This window comes from Lissotriton helveticus, chromosome 2_1 (assembly GCF_964261635.1).
Source record: "Lissotriton helveticus chromosome 2_1, aLisHel1.1, whole genome shotgun sequence".
Classification (NCBI taxonomy): domain Eukaryota; kingdom Metazoa; phylum Chordata; class Amphibia; order Caudata; family Salamandridae; genus Lissotriton; species Lissotriton helveticus.
Genome location: NC_136059.1, coordinates 1,648,174,662 through 1,648,195,944, shown reverse-complemented (window position 1 = coordinate 1,648,195,944; position 21,283 = coordinate 1,648,174,662). Strand labels below are relative to the sequence as shown.

At 47.1% G+C, this 21,283-nt stretch overlaps 1 protein-coding gene across 1 annotated transcript in view; it reads right to left on the bottom strand.

Moving 5' to 3' along the window:
• Positions 1-13,197: 13,197 nt before the first annotated feature.
• Positions 13,198-21,283, bottom strand: part of DKK2 (dickkopf Wnt signaling pathway inhibitor 2) — a 268,628-nt gene continuing 260,542 nt past the window's right edge. Inside the window, exon 4 of the mRNA XM_078677602.1 lies at positions 13,198-13,699. Within this exon, the coding sequence (XP_078533728.1) occupies positions 13,449-13,699 (251 nt within the window). The 3' untranslated portion in view covers positions 13,198-13,448. The remainder of the gene's footprint in view (positions 13,700-21,283) is intronic.

The following is a 21,283-nucleotide window of genomic DNA, read 5'->3' as shown; positions in this document are numbered from 1 at the left end:
GAATGCTACAGTAGGGAAAGCGTTGGATAGCGGGAGGGTAAAAATTACTATTCCCACTCAAGTGAGAGCAACAGTAGGGCAGGTGTTGGATAGTGTAGGGGTACAAATTACTATTCCCACTCCAGTGAGTGCAACAGTCAGGAGAGCGTTGGATAGTGTAGGGGTAAAAATTACTATTCCCACTCCAGAGAGTGCAACAGTAGGGAATGCGTTGGATAGCGTAGGGGTAAATATTACTGTTCCCACTCCAGTGAGTGCAACAGTAGGGAAAATCATGATTTAATTTTCAAATAAAAAGAAATTAATGATCAATGCCAATAAAAAATTAACTAAAATTAATTACCAATTACAACATATTTCATTATAAATCCCAATAAATATTATTTATTAAAAATTAATTATCTATTAATAATTAATTAACAACCAATTAATTTTCAACACCAAAAATGTAGTAGAATATTAAAAAGATTACCAAATACTAATTAATTAACAATACATTAATTATCAATACACAAAAATAATTTCAATTATTACTTAATTACAATTAAATTACTTTCCACCCTATTCCTCTATAAACCCACAAACCGCTACAAATAATAAATTAATAAAATTAACATAATTATCAATAATCAATTATTAATCATTAATAAACATTTTTTACCAATTAATAATTAATTAACAATAAATTAATTATCAATACCAATAAATAAAAATAAATATTTAATTAATTACAATTATATTACTTCCCATCGTAAATCCCCCATCCCTGATTTTACCTCCTAACTTCAGGACTCCTAAATGCCTTCTGTGAATACCGAAAGTCTTAAAGTTAGGATTTTTCTCAGTTTAGGAGTGATAAAGTTAGGACTCCTAACTTTAGGACTCCTAAATGCCTTCTGTGAATACCGAAAGTCTTAAAGTTAGGATTTTTCTCAGTTTAGGAGTGGTAAAGTTAGGACTCCTAACTTCTGTGAATGCCAAAATGAGTAAGTGCCTTCTGTGAATACCAAAATGGTAGTAAGTTTAGGATTTTGCCTTAAGTTAGTTCAGTGAATCGGGCCCTATGTGTTGGATAGTGCACCAGAAGTCCTGTGTAATGCTTGACAGTCAACTGCAGGGCAATAACTTTTAACTTTTTTAGTGCTAGCCGAACCTCCTTTGTTAACTAACACACATCCGTCTTACAAAGTTTCCTTACTGGATTGAGCCTGTTCAGTACAAGTGTGGCCTGCAGTACAGTAAACCTTGGCACCATTTGAGTGATGGGTCTGCTGGACGCCAGAGTGCCTCCCCTGTTGAGCACTACTTAGTAGATGTCTTCTTTTCCATCTTTCTGTTTCAAAGATGCACAGTTCTTGTTAGCCCGGCGGTGAGGTTGCTGGTACCTCTGCTTTTGTACTCAAGTAGTCTGGGTCATTTTCCTCATGTCACTATGCCAGAAAAACAGGAACATTGGGGCATATTACCAACGATTAGCGATATTTATCGCTAACGAGGCTTAGCAACGATTTTTTTATTGCTAAGAATCGCCGGAAATTATCGCAGCGATAACTTGCTATTAGCAAGGTTTATCTCAGAAGTGATAAAAATCCTCGCGCTAACTGCCAAATGAGAGATTATCGCTGGAAAACCAACGATAATCTCTCGAAGTTTGGCGTTAGCTTGATGATAGGGGCTCACGAACTTAGCCATGATATCCACCTTCCATAGGCTATCATGGCTAAGTCAGGAAAATACCAGGTGTAAAAAAAGCAGCGCTAGCCGCAGTTAGCGCTGCTTTTTTTTATCACTAACAGGGTTAGCGAAGTCCTTGATAATAGGAGAAATGTCGCTTAACAACATTTCTCCTATTATTTTTCTCTGGAAGGCCCCCTTTGCATCTCATTAGAAATGCAAGGGGAAGCGTAGAGAAAAAGGGTGCTAACATGCGAATTTGCGTGTTAGCACCCTGTTGCTGATAGGGAGATAATTTTATCTCCGCTTTCTTGGCTTTTAAAGCCAAAAAAGCGGAGATAAATCCCTTGATAATATGCCCCTAAGTTCTTGTGAACTATCGTTGGTGCTACGACAACTGCTGTGTAGCACCATAAGTGTGACAAATTCTAGCCATCCGGTGACTGTGTGATCGGTTCAGGTACAAGCATTGCGGGAGGCTGCTTTTAAACTTGTGCACTGCAAACACACATTGGCATAGCCAATAGGTCTCGCCGTTGGGACCTTATGAGTGTTTAGCCATGCAACAGTTGGTTTTGTTGCACCAAGGATATTTTGCTGCATAACTAAATACTTAGAAGGTCCCAAAAGCGAGACCTATTGCCTATGCCAAAGCTTGTTCTAACTAGGATGTAACAATATGGTGGACAGCAAAAATACCGAGATGTTGGTTGTCCTAATCTGCTATTCTACACCTGACGCACCGAAATGCATTGCATTTGAGGATATTTCAACACCCTACAACATGTTCGAGTAAATAATTGAATTCTACAACCAAAAAGGTATCGTGATCTGACATGTGGGAAATTAACAGCTTTAAAGCACTGCCTTGAATAAGTACTTTCTATAGAATTAATTGAACACATATGCTGCAGGGCTATATGATATCTGTGTGCGTTGAAACATTCTGTGACAAAAATAAAGTTAAACCACTTTGAGTGACGTTATGATGTGATGGCTCTGCATTGCAATATTACTGCTTCACTCGCTACCTTCCAGCTTGGAAATTTCACTGATCTAAACAGCAGTTTGGTCCTTTACTAAGCTTGGTCGATGCGCACTGACCTGAGGCAGACATGTTGAAACCAGAGTTGTTCAGTTTAGGTTTTACTAGGAGTTATAAAACTGGAAGGATAGCCTAAAGTTAGGGAAATACAAACTGAACCAAATCCCACGGAGTGGAGATTCTCCCTGCCACGAGATGCACATAGTATACCTTTTGACTGAGCAATGAAAGCATATTTGGAGTCATCTTGACATTTTTTTGATGTGTGGCTCAAAAGGATATTTCCAACACCCAACAAGTTAGGCGTTATATTCAATTTCTGATTTTGATCTGTCTGAACTAATTCCAGCCAGAAGAATGAATATTGATGCAATATTCAGTTATACATTATGAGGACAAATGTAAAAATACTCATGCTATTAAGTAAAAAATTATTTTGTCATGTACCTCCAGATTGCATTCGAAAAGGAAGGAAATCACATGCCACTATTATAACTGCTTGACTTATTTACATTACTTTTTGACCTGTGGCAGGACACATGGGGAAGACATTTGTGAACGAGATGTTTTAAAAATGTGCACATCTAGGATTTTAACTCTTGTACACAGTTGTGTGACTAAGTAGAAGTCAAACTCAGGAGATTGTGCAAGATAAACGGGGTGGTCCTTCTTCATGGTACGGTCCAAAGAGACATTTGTCCTTACTACTACCTAGTTCGAGGTAGAAAAGGAAGGCATGCATTTTTCAATAAAGGCCACTTAAGGCCCTTCACCTGACCAGACTGTGCCACCCATGCGGGTTGGAGGCAAGGCAGTTGCTAAGTTTATCATGCCCTGACCCTCATCACAGGGAGATGAATGGATTTAATAAAACACTTTTTGGTCGCACACATTTAGCTGTTCATTGAGGAGTGTAATGAGTTAGAACGGTGGGAGAGCTCCTTGCTCACCAAAACTCTCAAGTTGCAGGGCCCAATTCAAAAGGCTGCGTTGAAGACAGTGTGCATGCAAGCTTTGTGCCTGGTGGTTTTCTGGCTCACGCCTTCTATGTGACAATTCCATCTCTTTGTGTAGTAGGTTGTCAATTGTAATTATGTTTGAAACTTTTCTTACAACTACTTGTTTATTTAAACAGTGATTTATAATTTTGTTAAATTTTAATTGATGCTTTTCAGTTATATTGAAGGACATCGGGGAGGTGGAGGCGATGAGAGATGGGGAGAAAGATTTGTAGAATTAGGCTGTACAAAGAACGTGGTGGCCAGCTGTATTATTTGGGCGGTGTGCCCACCCTCTTTCCTGGACTATAGATTTATTAGGAATGCTTCCCTAGTCTGTGCACATATATGATCTATGTGCTAGTGGTAGAGTAGATCTTAAAGAGTCAAAATGGAATGGACTCAGCAATATAGAAGAAATTCAGGCTTGCAAGGACATGAGCCCTCTTTGGACCTATAGGCAGCATAGACGCCGCAAGTCTTTCCTCAGCTGCAGAATCTAAGTGAGTCGACTCCGAGTTTTTATTTCGGTGTGGTAAGAAAAACAGAGAGGTAAATCTTCGACAAGTTGCGATTTCTGACCAAAGCATTTGTATCTTACAATGTGAATGGAGTGGTGGGTGCGGGATGCAGTCCGTAGGCTGTGGAATCGTGGTAACCAGAAGGTGTGGCCAAAAGTGGCCTTAAGTACTACACATGGAATATTGCCCAATTACTTAGCAGTAATCTTCATTACTCCTGGTCGCATTGTCCTCCTTCCATTCATGACATATGGAGATTACCATCTCGCAGACAGAAAAATGAACAGAGGAATGCTGGGACCCCTACCACACCCCCTCCCACTGGGAGTACTTAACCAGTGCTTACCCAGCATTCATCCTGTCATGAATGGGGCGAGGACAGCGGGACAACAGGACAACGGGACCAGGAGTAATGAAGATTACTGGTAAGTAAAAGGGCATTACTGCCAGGTCCCTCCAGTCCTCATCCCATTCATGACATATGGAGCATACCAAAGCCAGAAACTTGGCCTGCTAAACCCCCAAAGAACAGCCAGGACGCCACACCAAAAGCAGCATCCTAAGTGAAGCAAACAGGAGAACCACATGAAAAAAGAGGTAAGAGTACACAGCCCGCAACTCTCCAAACCCAAAAAGGGCCACACCACCCAGAACAACCAAGCAGAACAAAAAGAGCAGCAAGCCCACGGTACTGCTACACAACTAAAGCGAAGGACAACCAATGCCACACAACCCAGAGGACAGCCACCCCACACCGGTATTGGTCCCGAACCAACACCGGAGGAGGGGCCCATGCAAAGGAAGCATCAGAGACAGCCAACAACAGAAGGACAGCGAGGAGGCCACAGACGGAAAAAGTCCCAAAGAGGCCAGATGGCAGCAAAGCCAGGACCCAACACCAAAGCTGGAAGCACCAGTCCCAGAGACAAAGGGAAAGGAGAAACCACCACAGGCCCAAAGGAGGTAACCAAACACAGAAAATAAAACCAAACAGGGCGCCCAGGCCCCCAGAGCCCCTAAATCCTAAAACTGCTGAGTGAATGGGAGCCAGCCAGAAAACCCTCAAGAAGGCGACCAGGCAAGGACAACCAAAATCAAAGCTGGAAAGGAGGCACACCGCTGAGACCCCAAACCCAAAGGCCAAACCCCAGAAACGGTGGCCGAAGCAACCACACCACCAAAACCACAGGCACAAGGAGGACCAGAACTGACCAAGGACCTTTCCGGGCATGAAAAGCCAGAAAGAGCTCCAACAGGGCCACAAGGCCACCAACGCCCCATACCACTCAAGACCAAGACACTGGGGAGCAGACTGACAGAGAGCAAAGCAGACAAACGAAGGAACGCCCATCAACAGTGAAAGCTCGCACAACCAAACCTGGATGAGTGGTGAGGGGAACCAGTAGAACAGCCAAAAACCACATGCCCCAACCAGGAAATGTAGACCAACAGGGCCAACAACAGGACCAACCCCATCACAATTGGGGAAGCCCACAGCAGAGAAGCCCAAAAAAAGGAAGGAAAGGGCCCATTACCGGGGCCAAGGCACACCCCCAGAGGACCAGCCAATGACAGGACCACACAGCCAGAGGACAGACCCCCGCACCCAAACCCCAGACAGAAAACCAGGACACAAGAGCATGAGGAGGAAAAACCAAGCCCGAAAAGACCAAACGAGGAAGGGGGAAGCACCGACCAAGGAGCAAGCCCCACCCACCTGACGGATCCGGCAACTAGAGCGCTCAAAGGACACCACCGCCACTGAAAACCCAAGAGGAGGATGAGGCCCAGCACCAACCACCAGCGCCAACACAGGACGACTGCCAAAGCTGCCAGACTGTGAGCAGAAGCCAGAGCAGAGGAATATGGACAGGCCAATAGGCCAAAACTGTGGCACACAACAAAGAACACAGTGGGAACCGGGACACCACTGGAAACCTGCCCAAGGAAGCCACTGCCAAAACCACAGCCAGAAGTAACCAGGCCAGACGATCGCCAGTAGCCCAAAGACCAACCAAAAGGACCAGGCAGCCAGAAACTCACAGCTCCCCAGATCCGGAAAACAGGGGAGCGCCTTAGGCCAAAAACCAGTAAATCACAACGACCCACCAGGAAAAGAGGCCAACAACAGGGCCCCAACAGAATCAAGGAAAGACACCCCCAAAGGGCGGACACCCCAGGACCTGGACCCAGACCAAACTGGACTAGGACCCAAAAACTAGAGAGGATCAAGGGCGTAGCGAGGAAAACCCCCAAGGCTTTGAGATCAGAGGAACCCGAAGACCAAACAGGCACTTCAGGGAAGTCCTGCCTCAAACAACACACACCAAGGACGACACCTCCCAACTACTACCCAAGGGGGGCCCATCCAAGATGGAAAATACAGTTCAGGGGAAAGATAAACCCACCGGAGATGAGCCACACACCAAACAACAAAAACAGCGACCAGCCACCTCACACCCCAGACCCAACACGAGGGACAAGGTTTAACGGGGCACTGAGCCAAACAGCCAAAACCAGGATTGTGGAAACTCCCAACCGAACAACCAGCCAACCAACTGGACTGGAGGGCAAATGACAACACCTAGGAAAGTTACAGAAGTGCCAAGACAAAGCCCATGATGGCCCCAGTAAAACCGCCGAAGCAGACAGCCACAAACATCAGAGCAGAAAAAGCAGGAAAGAAATCCCCATGTCACAACCGCAAGGACAAGGGAGCCAGAAGCAAACCAGACAAGCGGTCGGCCAACAGCCCAAATCCGGCAGATGGCCACAGAGGCACCTGCCAACCCAGCGGACTGAACCACCGACCAGCCAGCAGAGACAGTAGGAGGAACCCCCGTCGACCACCAGAAGGCCAGGCACCAAGACAGAAAGGCCAAATCAGCCCAGGAAGGAAAGCAGCAGCATGCAACACCCAGGCCAAGACCCGAGGTCAGAAAAAGACAAGCATTTACAATGCAATGGTTTCGCCTTTGGAAAAGTTAGAGCTATTGGCATTGTAAATGACAAAATGTGTATTTATGTGTTGGTTTTGAAAACAGATAAATAAATGGCATTGCCATTTACATTGCCATTAGCTTAATCTCTCGCAAATGTGAGACCTATTGTACCCTACGGACGGACGAGCTCAGCAGACAGCAATTACTACCACACACACACACCCAGAGCCACACACACAACCAGAGCCACACACACACACACCCAGAGCCAGCCACACACACACACACACACCCAGAGCCACACACACACACACACACACACACCCAGAGGCACACACATACACACCCAGAGCCGCACACACACACACACACCCAGAGCCACACACACACCCAGAGCCACACACACTCTGAGGGGATTAGTGCCAGCCGGCAGGGTTTAGCAGTAGGAATTAACCCAGTGGGCTTCGAGCCTCATGGTTGGAATATGGGTCAAAGGTCCCTTCCGGGCATGTCCAGAACTGCAAGTCAACAGGCACTTGCTGTGTCAGACCTATCAAGCACTTTAACTGATCTCCGGCACCGTTAGTGCATATAGTGTACACCCAGGGGGATAGTTTAGTCATTTAGATGGGGGGGTCGCTGGAACAGAGATTTCCCAACAATCAGTTGCATTGAAATGGCAAAATGGATGAAAACACTAATCAATTTAAAAGGCTTCTCTGCACCACACAAGATCCATCCAGTTCTTTGTTTGTTGTTGGCTTTTTTTGTGTGAGAGGGAAGAGGAAAGGTGGGTGTCACATTTCAAACACCCTCCCTGGAGGGAGTGTATAAAAGCTCTTCAAATTTTAACAAGGACCTGTATCCGTGCCATAAGGGCTGCTAATCTGAGTGGAAACCACACTACAGACACTGCTAGGCCGACAGGAGGCCCCTGGACTCAACTACACAAACCAGAATCCATTTAGAGGGGGGCGGGGGGTCACACCACAAACTCCCTCCCTTGAGGGGGTTATACAAGCTCTGCAAGTATAATAGAGACCACAGACATTGCTAGCCCGACTGGAGGCCCCTTGACCCAACTACACACAACAGATTCCATTTATTAGGGGGATGTCGCACCCCAAAAACCTCACCCTTTCGTATATTCTGCGGAGGAGCACAACTCTATAACTGGAAGAGCTGCAGAACTGTGAGCCCAGAATACTGGGTTCTAATCACTGATTCAGCACCCAGAGAAATACTAAAATGCGTGAGTCTGGGCAAATGACATTACCTTCCTGTGCTCTACATTATAAAATGTACATCGTTCTGTAAATATGTGAAGAATGACAGCTACTGATCCGAATATCTCTTGCCACCCCTTATCAAACAGGTCGCTTTCCGTGATCAGCTCTCAACCAGACACACCACACTTTCCTGACTCTCCTGTTACAATAACAATATTTTCTGTAACGAGCCCTAATGCTCCTCGGAGCCAGGTGTGGGCTTATATTGAATAACTGGAATAAAAAAAAATACATTTTAGCGCCATCTTCCTCAGGGGCGGGGTAGGTGCCAGGGCGTAGTTTCCCTTGGTGCAGCAGGTGCAGTGGCACCAGGGCTAAGAGGTGCCCCACTGAACGCTGATTATTGCTGTATTCCTCATTTCAAACGGCGGCCTGGGGGCATGATACTCTGGCCAGGCCACTGTGAAGTGCTGGGTGACATGGCAACATCAATGTTTTGCTATTCCTGTCTCGTGTACTCACAATTACCTGTAAGGCGTTCTGATACCCGCAAGGGTCTTGTTTGCGCTATACAAAACCTTCCAAATAAAAAAAAAAACAAGAATCATCAACCGGCGGCGGTCAACACCTTCCCACCCCACCCCCTCCTCCCCCTCCCTCTCTCCTTGTGGTCACGACCGGTCAGGCCACAGTCTTTTTCCCTCCTTTAAAAGTCAAACATGGCTCTGATCTGTGCGCTTTCGTGCTGCTGCGTCTGCATCCAACGACAGCGCATGCCCTGGCATAGAAGCATACTGCCCTCCATTAATGACCCCCCCCATCCCCCCGACCCCACGTCTACCCGCTCCTCACTCAGGTTCACCAAATGATAGGTGCAAAAATGCCTTTTTGTAGACACCCTTCAGTCACGGCGCACGGAAGCGCAAGGCTGGTGCAACATTTCTTAGCATCAGTGTGAAACGGCCAGGCGCTGGTGTACTTATGGTGATGCTGCGGGGGCGAAGCTACCATTGGTGCAGCGGGCGCATTGGCACCGGGGCCAGAGTTCCCCCTCTGAACCCTGACAATTACTGTATTTTACTGCCCCAGAAGCGTGTCCCTGGGCGCAGGCCACGCCTGCCGCTCCGCGGGCCCTCGGGCCAGGGCTCAGAGGACGCGTCCTCTTGCACCAGAGGCAGCAGGCGAGCTCTCCCCTTGAAAGCTGACGAAGTAAATGAAATTGGAACCGGAATCGATGCCGCAAAGACGGAACTTCCTCTCCCTGACTTAAACGGCCTTTAAATGATTAATACAGCAACTCTTTAGCAGTCATCACCCGCGGCTGTTCGTGAGGGTCCCCGAGGCAGAACGAAGACCTTGGAGCTTAAGTCTCGTTTGTCGGCTCCATGGAGGTCGACCGGTCTCAGCTCCTCTGGGAAGCCCTACAGCTTGCTGGGAACACGAAGAGGGCGGGTCGGCAATGAAAATACATCTCTTGGAACAAAGAAAGTCGGTCCTAGCTGCAAGGGAGCGCCTTATGGCGCGTCACACAGGAGACGTTCTGTTTATCCAAAGGCACTTCATATGATTGCATGTTTTTTAGCCTATGATTCCCGGTGAGGGTGAAACGACAAGTCCCAGAATGCACCATGATGTTGGCTAAAAAGCCAGATCTGGCTGACGATGTACCATAGTCCATATGGGCCAATCAAAGCTGGTTGAAAAAGTACACCACCATCAGACACTGCTGGAAAGACTAATGTTATATTTTACTTAAACCATGACACGAGACAGACAGACAGACAGATCCAGTCGCTGCGTTCATTCCTCACTGCCAGCCTCCTCATAGCTGTAGGAGAACAGAGTGCAAACAGAGACTCCATTCACCAATGCCACTCTGTTGAGAGGACTGTTGACCCCAATTATAACGGGCACACGGACAGCGGGAGGGGTGGCGGGAACGGACAGCGGGAGGGGGGGTCGGGAACGGGATAAAAACAAAAGGAAACAGAAAAAATACATTAAGAGCGAAAACGTCAAAATACGTAAACATACAAAGGGAAAAAACATTTATAAAGAAAATGCTCCTTACCTGCTCGCTTTGTGGAAACTTAAATCTTGCAGCCAACTCCAACACAGACACTTCTAAAAAGAACAAAACAGGCCGACACGAAAAAAAAAAATAACACCCACCCACCGCCGAGATGACGCGCACAGAGGGGAGGAGAGGGAAAAAATCGCGGGAACGCCCACGAATCTGGTCCGGCCTTGACGGACAGATCCGGCTTCCAATGGCTAGCCTCCATTTATGGAGCTAGCCAATGGGAGCCGGGGGACGTTCCCATAGCCCATATTGTAAACATTAGATTTCGCCTGCGCGAACTGCTTGCGCAGTAACGCCAGGCGAAACCTAAAAAACCAGAGACTCCCAGGAAGGGGCACAGCCAGCAACCCCAAACCGAACAGCAGGGCCACCAAGAAGCCAACCAACCCCAACCATGAGGGGCCTCACCCCAAAGCCGCTAAGGGGTGAACCCAGAACGAAAGAACCTCCACAACAGCTACACCAAAACACACATCCCCGAAAACAAGGACAGAGGTGCAAGAAATTACGCAAGGCACACGGGACAGGCAACAACACAACCCCGCCAATGGGCTCAGAACCATCCTCCAAACAAACAGGCAGAGCCAGAGACCAGCCAAAAGAAACCGTAAGCAGAACCCAGCACTTGCGATGCACAAATTGCAACCAAGACCGGAAGTCAGGAAAGCTGCAAAGGAGCAGCAGTGACAGCACACACTCACACTGGCCAGAGAATCGCAGCAGAAATGAAAAGCGACACAGACAGTCCAGACTTAGTCTAAAGGACAGGCACGGAAGGAACCCCCACCAACTGGCTGGAAACCAATCCCACAGAGACACAGCAGAAGAGGGAGCAGGCATGCCTACAAGCCGGCCCCTGCAGGCCTCCAAACCAGGGAAATAGGGAATCAAAAAGACAACCCTAGCAACACACTAGGCCCTCGAGAACAGAGAGAAACATACTCCGCAAACCTGCCACAAACAAGGCCACAGAGACCACATACCGCAAAAGAGCGACCCGGGAGCCAGGACCCAATCCCAATCCATACCAGACACAACTACCATCAGGAAGACGAAAGGGAGCCCATACAAACAAGAGGTACACTCCAGGCTGTGCCGAACCAAAAGAGAGCGTGCATGCCCTGAGTAGCATGCATAAGCCGAGCTGGAACTGAGCTCATGTCCAAGGGCATGTTCGTGTTTGTCGCTGACAGCTCTACGCTCCACCACCTGAGCCTGCTGAGGAACCAAAAGAGGCACAGCCCTAACCTGTACCGCCAAGAAGACCGACGGGTAAGCCAAGCCCTCTGGAGTAAAGGGAAAAAAGGCCCGAAGGACCTACTGACTCAAGCTGTGGTTGATGTGCTTCACCGGCACCAGTACCAAAACAAGGCCTCCCGCACCCCGCCATCCCCAGCAGCCCAGGAGCAAGGGGCAAAGCGAGGAAGAGAGCCAGGTCACAGGCAGATGCTGGAAAAATCACCAGTAGAGGCCACCATCCACATTCTCCACCCCCCCCCCTCCAGACCAATGGGCAACAGGAAGACACTGCAACCCACCGGCAGACACCCCTACCCCTCTGGGATGCCAGCCAGGAATCCGAAACAAGGAAAAAACGCTGCTATGCTGTACTGACATGCCCTTAGAGAGGTTACCACACACACAGGAACTGAAGCTGCAGGACAGAATGGCCCAAGCTTCCACCACAAGGCCCATTGCCTCAGGGCAGGCCCAACGTGGATCCACTATGTGGTCTCTGAAAGCGGCAAAGGCCAGCACAGTGCCGTGTGAACGAAAGTGCCCTGGATCACTGGACTGCAGCCAAAAAAAACCCTGGAATGGCTAAACAACACCGAAGAGACTCAAGGGCAGGACCACACAACCATACTACCCTCATGGTGGTGCTAGCACAAAATAAAAAACAGAAGCCAGGTGGCTTTGCATTCCGGCCATCACCAGTCTCCTGACATTGCCTCCGGATCCTAAACAGCTCCCCACAAGCACCTCAGGCAGGGAGACGTGAATCCTACGTTCTGCCCGAGACCCGCAGGAGCACTCCCATTCTTCGTCCCTAACAGTCTGTCAGCAGATAGAAAAAATAACCAGATTAATGCTGGGTAAGTACTGGTTAAGTACTCCCAGTGGGTGTGGGTTGGGTTGGGGTCCAAGTTTCCTCTGTTCTTTTTTCTGTCTGGGAGATGGTTAGCTCCAGATGTCATGAGTGGGATGAGGACTGGCGGGAACCTGGTGCAATGAACTCTTACCTTTCTTTGCCTAGCAGCCAACTGGGACAATTTGGTATAAGAGCGATATGGTCAAGACATTTCGAGCCAAATATCAGTCACGCACCATGATATGTTGCACTGTATGGCTTGAATAGTGAGTTTGATGGGAATCATTTTTACTTGGAATGGAATAATTCAATTTGGACAATACCACTGCAAGAATCAGAATTACTACTAAGGTTCTCGTGCCTGTGGTCAGTTCACACAGCAGTGCTTGTATGCATCCCTGTCTTCAATTCATTCAAAGGGTGATGCTCTGTGATTTCCATGCATGTCTTACACATTTCTTAAAGACATTTTCCTCTTCCAGTAAGGTTTATGTAGGAATATTTTAATTTGTTTTCTAAAAAAAGAATACATTGTCGGTCACCTCTACCATAGGTCAGTATAGATAGTTGCAATGTCACTGGACTTCTATATAGAGATAATACATGACAATAGTTCTCCTTGCTTTTTTAATATAATGGCACTTTCATTCATTGTTTACATTATTTACACAAACAAGTTGCATAGCGGAAAACTCCAGCTACCAAGGCACTGTCCAGCTTAGCTTTGGCAATGTCTGTTTTCTTTGCAATCCTTCCTTCATAGTCTGTCTTCTTATTTACAATCCTTGTATGTTCTACCAGGCAGCAATGCATTAAATACACAAATTCACAGTCTTTTGACATGGGGGCTTAGCCATGGGCTGCTCAGATTTTCTGGCACACATGAAGTCTGGATTTTGATGAGTAGGTGGCATCTTTCCAAACTTTGCAGGTCAGGCTTTTGGCACAGTCACACCGCTGGAAGATCTCCAAGCCGTGGGATCCTTTCTTTCGTTGTTTAGTGCACACTTCCCCTTGGTGCAATACTGGTTTGCAAATTTTGGTCCAGAAATGACGAGCACAGCAGAATCCCTCAATGCAGTCCGACGAGCGCAGGCAGTGGTCTCCCTCATGCCCTACCAAGAAAATATAAAGTAGTAAACATTGTGCTTAATGGATACACATCAGTCTTGATAAAACAAGCTTGAATGATAGAACACATGATGGAACTGGTGACTTCCCAACATATTACATTGCAGAATCTTGCCAGAGCAAACAGCATAATAGTCATCTTTAAAATAAAATCTTCTATGTGATCTTATATTTATCCTAACAAACATTATTAACCATTGTCTTCCTTGACCACAGTTGTAAACTTCAATTACAGAAAGGGCACACTCTTTCAATGCAATCTATCACAATGAATGAGCTGTCCCAGGAGCTACTCTAGCCTGCACAGGGGGTGCAGTGAGTGACTGAATTCACCAGCAGGAGAGGGTCTGGGGTTTCCATAGGATCCCTTTTCCTCCTTCCAAGGGATTCAAATGGGGAGTACACTGACTGTGCCACACTGTTATGGGGCACATAGTCAGTGCACCTCCTGACAGTCTCTTTGCCTCTGATCTTGCATCTATAATACAGTGTGGGTGGGGAGCGAAAACATTCCCTCATGTGCATAAGTACATTTCCCGATAGAAATGAGGGGTTGCCCCCCTGTGTCTGCGCTGGCAGTACATGTGTGCCAGCACGATCTGTTTAACCTGATCTGTTATCATCTGCAAACCCATATGTAATACCAAGGTCCCCCCGAGAGGTACAGATCTCAAACACACACATACCATTTGAGTCACTTGAGCATTTTTGATAATACGGCTCATGGGGTCCCGCCTTCCCATCAAATATGTGTAGAGGTAGGCTATAGTAGTCAACTCAATAGATTTAATAAAGGAGGATTTGAAAACTCTTCCTCTAGCGAGGATCATAATATGTCAAATATGTCTGTGCAGCACATGCAGTGCCCGGGGCTCCCTAACAGATCAAGCAGTCCAGAATCTCACTGTCACAAATAGAGAGGGCCGTAAACACTAGTCACCAGTCAATATCCCATGGTCAATAACATGGAGAACGTCACATGGACGTAAAGTAGCATGAGTGGGGTATTATGCCCTGGTTTGCAGAGATCACAGTGAGCCAAAGACAATTAAATACCTTTATCCATGTTCCCCTTCTTATACAAACATACCCACCCCTGCCAATCACTACTCTGTTATCATTGCATTCCCTTTCTCCCACAGAGAACACTCCTGGAGAGGTGGCATGGTCTGGTTCGTGTTTTGCCAGTATGGCTAGTTCAGAAAACTTTTGCAGGGAAGAGTGTTGGTTGGAACTGGTGTGAGTGTTTGATTGATTCAGATGCTCCGTCCATCACCACCCTCTTTTGTACCGCTTTTGGCCGCCATAAGTGTGGCAGGGAATGCTCAGACGTGAGTCCCTTGCTCACTTTGCCACTGGATTCAAGCAAGCCGGGCTGAAGACGGCTGGAATGCCAGAAACCGGTCCTCGGAAGCTTGTTTCCGGTCCAGGGAAGACATGGCTTGGCAGTTCGGGCTGGACTATTCCCATGAGGCACAGGGTCAGACTGATTTGCATATAGCCATGTCTGAACTGGGGTGGCAGAGTGGGCTAAAGAACAGTGATGGATTAAACCCAGATCTTTTGACTGGGTGTGAGTGTTTGATTGATTCAGATGCTCCGTCCATCACCACCCCCTTTTGTACCGCTTTTGGCCGCCATAAGTGTGGCAGGGTATGCTCAGATGTGAGTCCCTTGCTCACTTTGCCACTGGATTCAAGCAAGCCGGGCTGAAGACGGCTGGAATGCCAGAAACCGGTCCTCGGAAGCTTGTTTCCGGTCCAGGGAAGACATGGCTTGGCAGTTAGGGCTGGACTGTTCCCATGAGGCACAGGGTCAGACTGATTTGCATATAGCCATGTCTGAACTGGGGTGGCAGAGTGGGCTAAAGAACAGGGATGGATTAAACCCAGATCTTTTGACTGGGTGTGAGTGTTTGATTGATTCAGATGCTCCGTCCATCACCACCCCCTTTTGTACCGCTTTTGGCCGCCATAAGTGTGGCAGGGTATGCTCAGACGTGAGTCCCTTGCTCACTTTGCCACTGGATTCAAGCAAGCCGGGCTGAAGACGGCTGGAATGCCAGAAACCGGTCCTCGGAAGCTTGTTTCCGGTCCAGGGAAGACATGGCTTGGCAGTTCGGGCTTGACTGTTCCCATGAGGCACAGGGTCAGACTGATTTGCATATAGCCATGTCTGAACTGGGGTGGCAGAGTGGGCTAAAGAACAGTGATGGATTAAACCCAGATCTTTTGACTGGGTGTGAGTGTTTGATTGATTCAGATGCTCCGTCCATCACCACCCCCTTTTGTACCGCTTTTGGCCGCCATAAGTGTGGCAGGGTATGCTCAGACGTGAGTCCCTTGCTCACTTTGCCACTGGATTCCAGCAAGCCGGGCTGAGGACGGCTGGAATGCCAGAAACCGTTCCTCAGAAGCTTGTTTCCGGTCCAGGGAAGACATGGCATGGTAGTTCGGGCTGGACTGTTCCCATGAGGCACAGGGTCAGACTGATTTGCATATAGCCATGTCTGAACTGGTGTGGCAGAGTGGGCTAAAGAACAGTGATGGATTAAACCCAGATCTTTTGACTGGGTGTGAGTGTTTGATTGATTCAGATGCTCCGTCCATCACCACCCCCTTTTGTACTGCTTTTGGCCGCCATAAGTGTGTCAGGGTATGCTCAGATGTGAGCCCCTTGCTCACTTTGCCACTGGATTCAAGCAAGCCGGGCTGAAGACGGCTGGAATGCCAGAAACCGGTCCTCGGAAGCTTGTTTCCGGTCCAGGGAAGACATGGCTTGGCAGTTCGGGCTGGACTGTTCCCATGAGGAACAGGGTCAGACTGATTTGCATATAGTCATGTCTGAACTGGGGTGGCAGAGTGGGCTAAAGAACAGTGATGGATTAAACCCAGATCTTTTGACTGGGTGTGAGTGTTTGATTGATTCAGATGCTCCGTCCATCACCACCCCCTTTTGCACCGCTTTTGGCCGCCATAAGTGTGGCAGGGTATGCTCAGACGTGAGTCCCTTGCTCACTTTGCCACTGGATTCAAGCAAGCCGGGCTGAAGACGGCTGGAATGCCAGAAACCGGTCCTCGGAAGCTTGTTTCCGGTCCAGGGAAGACATGGCTTGGCAGTTAGGGCTGGACTGTTCCCATGAGGCACAGAGTCAGACTGATTTGCATATAGCCATGTCTGAACTGGGGTGGCAGAGTGGGCTAAAGAACAGTGATGGATTAAACCCAGATCTTTTGACTGGGCGTGAGTGTTTGATTGATTCAGATGCTCCGTCCATCACCACCCCCTTTTGTACCGCTTTTGGCCGCCATAAGTGTGGCAGGGTATGCTCAGACGTGAGTCCCTTGCTCACTTTGCCACTGGATTCAAGCAAGCCGGGCTGAAGACGGCTGGAATGCCAGAAACCGGTCCTCGGAAGCTTGTTTCCGGTCCAGGGAAGACATGGCATGGCAGTTCGGGCTGGACTGTTCCCATGAGGCACAGGGTCAGACTGATTTGCATATAGCCATGTCTGAACTGGGGTGGCAGAGTGGGCTAAAGAACAGTGATGGATTAAACCCAGATCTTTTGACTGGGTGTGAGTGTTTGATTGATTCAGATGCTCCGTCCATCACCACCCCCTTTTGTACCGCTTTTGGCCGCCATAAGTGTGGCAGGGTATGCTCAGACGTGAGTCCCTTGCTCACTTTGCCACTGGATTCAAGCAAGCCGGGCTGAAGACGGCTGGAATGCCAGAAACCGGTCCTCGGAAGCTTGTTTCCGGTCCAGGGAAGACATGGCTTGGCAGTTCGGGCTGGACTGTTCCCATGAGGCACAGGGTCAGACTGATTTGCATATAGCCATGTCTGAACTGGGGTGGCAGAGTGGGCTAAAGAACAGTGATGGATTAAACCCAGATCTTTTGACTGGGTGTGAGTGTTTGATTGATTCAGATGCTCCGTCCATCACCACCCCCTTTTGTACCGCTTTTGGCCGCCATAAGTGTGGCAGGGTATGCTCAGACGTGAGTCTCTTGCTCACTTTGCCACTGGATTCAAGCAAGCCGGGCTGAAGACGGCTGGAATGCCAGAAACTGGTCCTCGAAAGCTTGTTTCCGGTCCAGGGAAGACATGGCTTGGCAGTTCGGGCTGGACTGTTCCCATGAGGCACAGGGTTAGACTGATTTGCATATAGCCATGTCTGATCTGGGGTGGCAGAGTGGGCTAAAGAACAGTGATGGATTAAACCCAGATCTTTTGACTGGGTGTGAGTTTTTGATTGATTCAGATGCTCCGTCCATCACCACCCCCTTTTGTACCGGTATGAAAAAACTGGCAGGGGTAGATTTACTAATTTTTAATGCAAAGCCATTTAGCAACCACATCTGTTGTGTTTGTTGCACAAGGGAACAAACACATCGCAGGTATATCGATTAAGATTGGCCTGCTTGGCCCGGTACTGGCTTTCTTCAAGGCTCCCTTGCTCGACACACAGCCTTTCATAGTTAAGCGTGAACTATATAAGACTGGATTTGCACTGGAAGCCTACCCTTCCAGTACAAATTCCAATGGCTAGATAAACATGGATCCCCTGGACTGGATATGTGCTGTGAACTTCAAGACATATACAATGCGTGTTTCCAGTTGTTGCAAAAGTGTCCCTGAAAAGCCTGTGAGACAAATGGAAAGTAGATTTAGATTGGTGAGGTATGACTCTTATGGGGTCTGATGAAGAAGCGAAAGATCTTTCAGCTGAGAGCTCTATGCAACATATTGGTTCAGTGTGGAGGTGATTGACCCAGCAAATTAACAGGGAGAGCCAAGCCAAGGGTCTGGCTGGGCTCTAAAAAATAGTTGCCATCTAAAAAGTAGACGTGTATTTTTTGCTAGATTATCAGTTGCACTACGTTTTTCGATTACAAAGTTTCAGAGCAATCTTTGTATTTTTATTCTGATTTTGAGGAATTAAGGGGGAATTTTTGCTGTGAATAGCCAATGAATCAGAATTTACTTATGGCACTTCACTTTAACCTTTTGAAGTAATTTTTTTGTTCACTGAGGTGGGAGCTTAAGGGAAGGGAAGTTGTTACGCTCTTTGTACTGCATGCACTGCATTTTTTTTTGCCTCAGATGATCTCCACTTTTAAAATTGTAAATCGCATGTGTTTAATGCCGAAAGTTTTTAGGGGACAGATTAGAGACGCCATCTTGGTAAGCGCTCTACTTGTTATTTTTGCTACCCCTTAAATGTACGCAGAGGCGCTGACATGCAGCAAAGCAGGCTTGTACTTTTGTTAGACCATCAGTTGCACAAAGTTTTTAGATTACAAAACTTAAGAACGTTCCTTGCATTTTAATTGTTTTTTTTTAGGAATTAAGGGGAGTTTTAGCTGTGAATAGACAATTAATCAAATGTTACCTATAGCGTGTGTGCTTTAACCGTTTTAAGTCTTTTTTAATCTCTGAAGTGGTAGTTTAAGGGAATGGAAATTGTTACTCTATTTGAACTGTGTGCACTGCATTTTTTCGGATCAGCAGTTCTTCGCCTTTAAAATTGGACTTCGGCTGTGTTTACTGCCGGAAGCCATTAGCATGGCAGATTAGAGATGTCATCCTGGTAGGCACTCTAGTTGTTATTCCTGCTACCCCATAAAATGAACGCTGGGGAGCGGGCACAACGCTGGTGTGCCAAATGCAAGCCTGTCTGCACCTGTCTGCTTCTGGTGATGGCCAGGGGCCAGAATCCCTGGTCTTTCATCATTAAGTAGAATAGTATATACTTTGGAACAACTACAAGCATTAAATATTAGTAGAAATGGCATGTGCCTTCACACACTTAACCCTACAGATACATAACTGTCTTGTTTGGCATGCAACTGTAGTTTAGGGCTCCAACAACCGAATGTACAACAAGGCCTCTGCGGCAACATCTCGATAGTAAAAAGAGAAGTGGTGAATTTTTCTGATTAACTGCAGATCATTGGCATTGCAGAAGTTTAACCGAGGGTGTAGTGTGCGTAGCGGGGCTACGCAGAGGTCCACGGAGTTGCAAATAAACTCCGTAGATCTCCGTGGAGCTCCACTACGCCGCCCACCTCCACCCCCTATTAAGAAGTAAGATAACAGTAATAAAAAATAAACTTAAAACCACTTACTTCTTTACCCCGGTGTCCCCGGGCCGCCCTCCTCCTCTTCCTCGCCGTACTGGCGGGGACGCCGCGGTAAAGAGGTAAGTGGTTTTAAGTTTATTTTTTATTACTGTTATCTTACTTCTTAATAGGGGGGTGGAGGTGAGGGCTGGCCAACTCTGCTCCGCTGCGGAGTGTGCGGAGATTTGCCTTCTCCGCGGAACACGGAGAAGGCAAATCTCCACACACTCCGTGGGCGGGACAGAGGTCTCCACTCAGGGTTACACAATTTGTAACTGCTCTTTGCCCCTCACCCAAATATACAAATAGATCTATCTCTTACTGAATTCTGGCTCCAGGGGGACTCAGTTCCAGACGTGGTACAGGCCTTACCGACTGAATATAGCACCACTATATCATCCCTGTTTTCTTCCTAGTTATTAGGCAACATATTCCCTTTCTCAGACACAGAGGCTAGATCCCCGTTGGGCAAAATAAATTTCCCACCAATTTGGCGCTCACCCTCTTAAATTCTAAACCTAAGTTAAGTGATGAAATTTCAAAGGTGATTCCTATATTTAACAACTTTATTGAGTTCTCTCTAGATAGGACCATACTACTCAGAATGAATAAAAACGGCAGGTCAGCCAGACATGCTCCCTGGTTTGACTCTCATTTACAAGACCTTAAGAAAGAGTGTAAAAAAGTGGAAAGAAAGTGAGAAAGTGAAGGAAAACATACGGCGCTAGCAATAAATCAAGCTATAAAAAAGCAATGAAAAATTATCACTATGTTAACAGAGGTGTGCACACTACCTAGTCTGCCCCACACATAGAGAATGCGTCTAACACAGCTAAATACGCTTTTAAGATAATTAAATCCTTTACAAACACCATACGTATGAGCACCATGGCCCCTCTATTTGGAACCTTGTTGTAATGAATTGGCCCAGTTTTTTAAAACCAAAATCACTGATATTTATGCCACTTTTGCCGACAAGTTGGAGCAGCCTATGGTACCGACTCTATCCTGTTTCGCTAGCTCGATCAGTGAAACCCTACCTCTCTTCCCCTCTATCAGGAAAAAAAATGTTTAGTGGGGTTAATCAAGGCAGTCGAATTAGGCTTCTTGTTTGATCCTGTCCCACTCTTTGTACTTACTCAAGGGGAAGCTGTCACACATCCTCCCCCGTTAGACATCTTCAATCTCTCACTTCAGAGTGGTACAATTCCTTCTTCATGGAAAGATGCGATTGTGAAGCCATTATTAAATAAACCCTCATTAGATGCTACATGGACAGATAGCTAAAGGACAATATACTTATTGCCTGGGGCCAGTAAAGTGCTTGAAAAGTACGTTAATCAATAGCTATCATAATTTTTGGGAAAACACAACAGACTCCACCTTACCCAAACAGGTGTTCACCCTGTATGTGGCAAGGAGACCATGCTTTTAGCTGTCA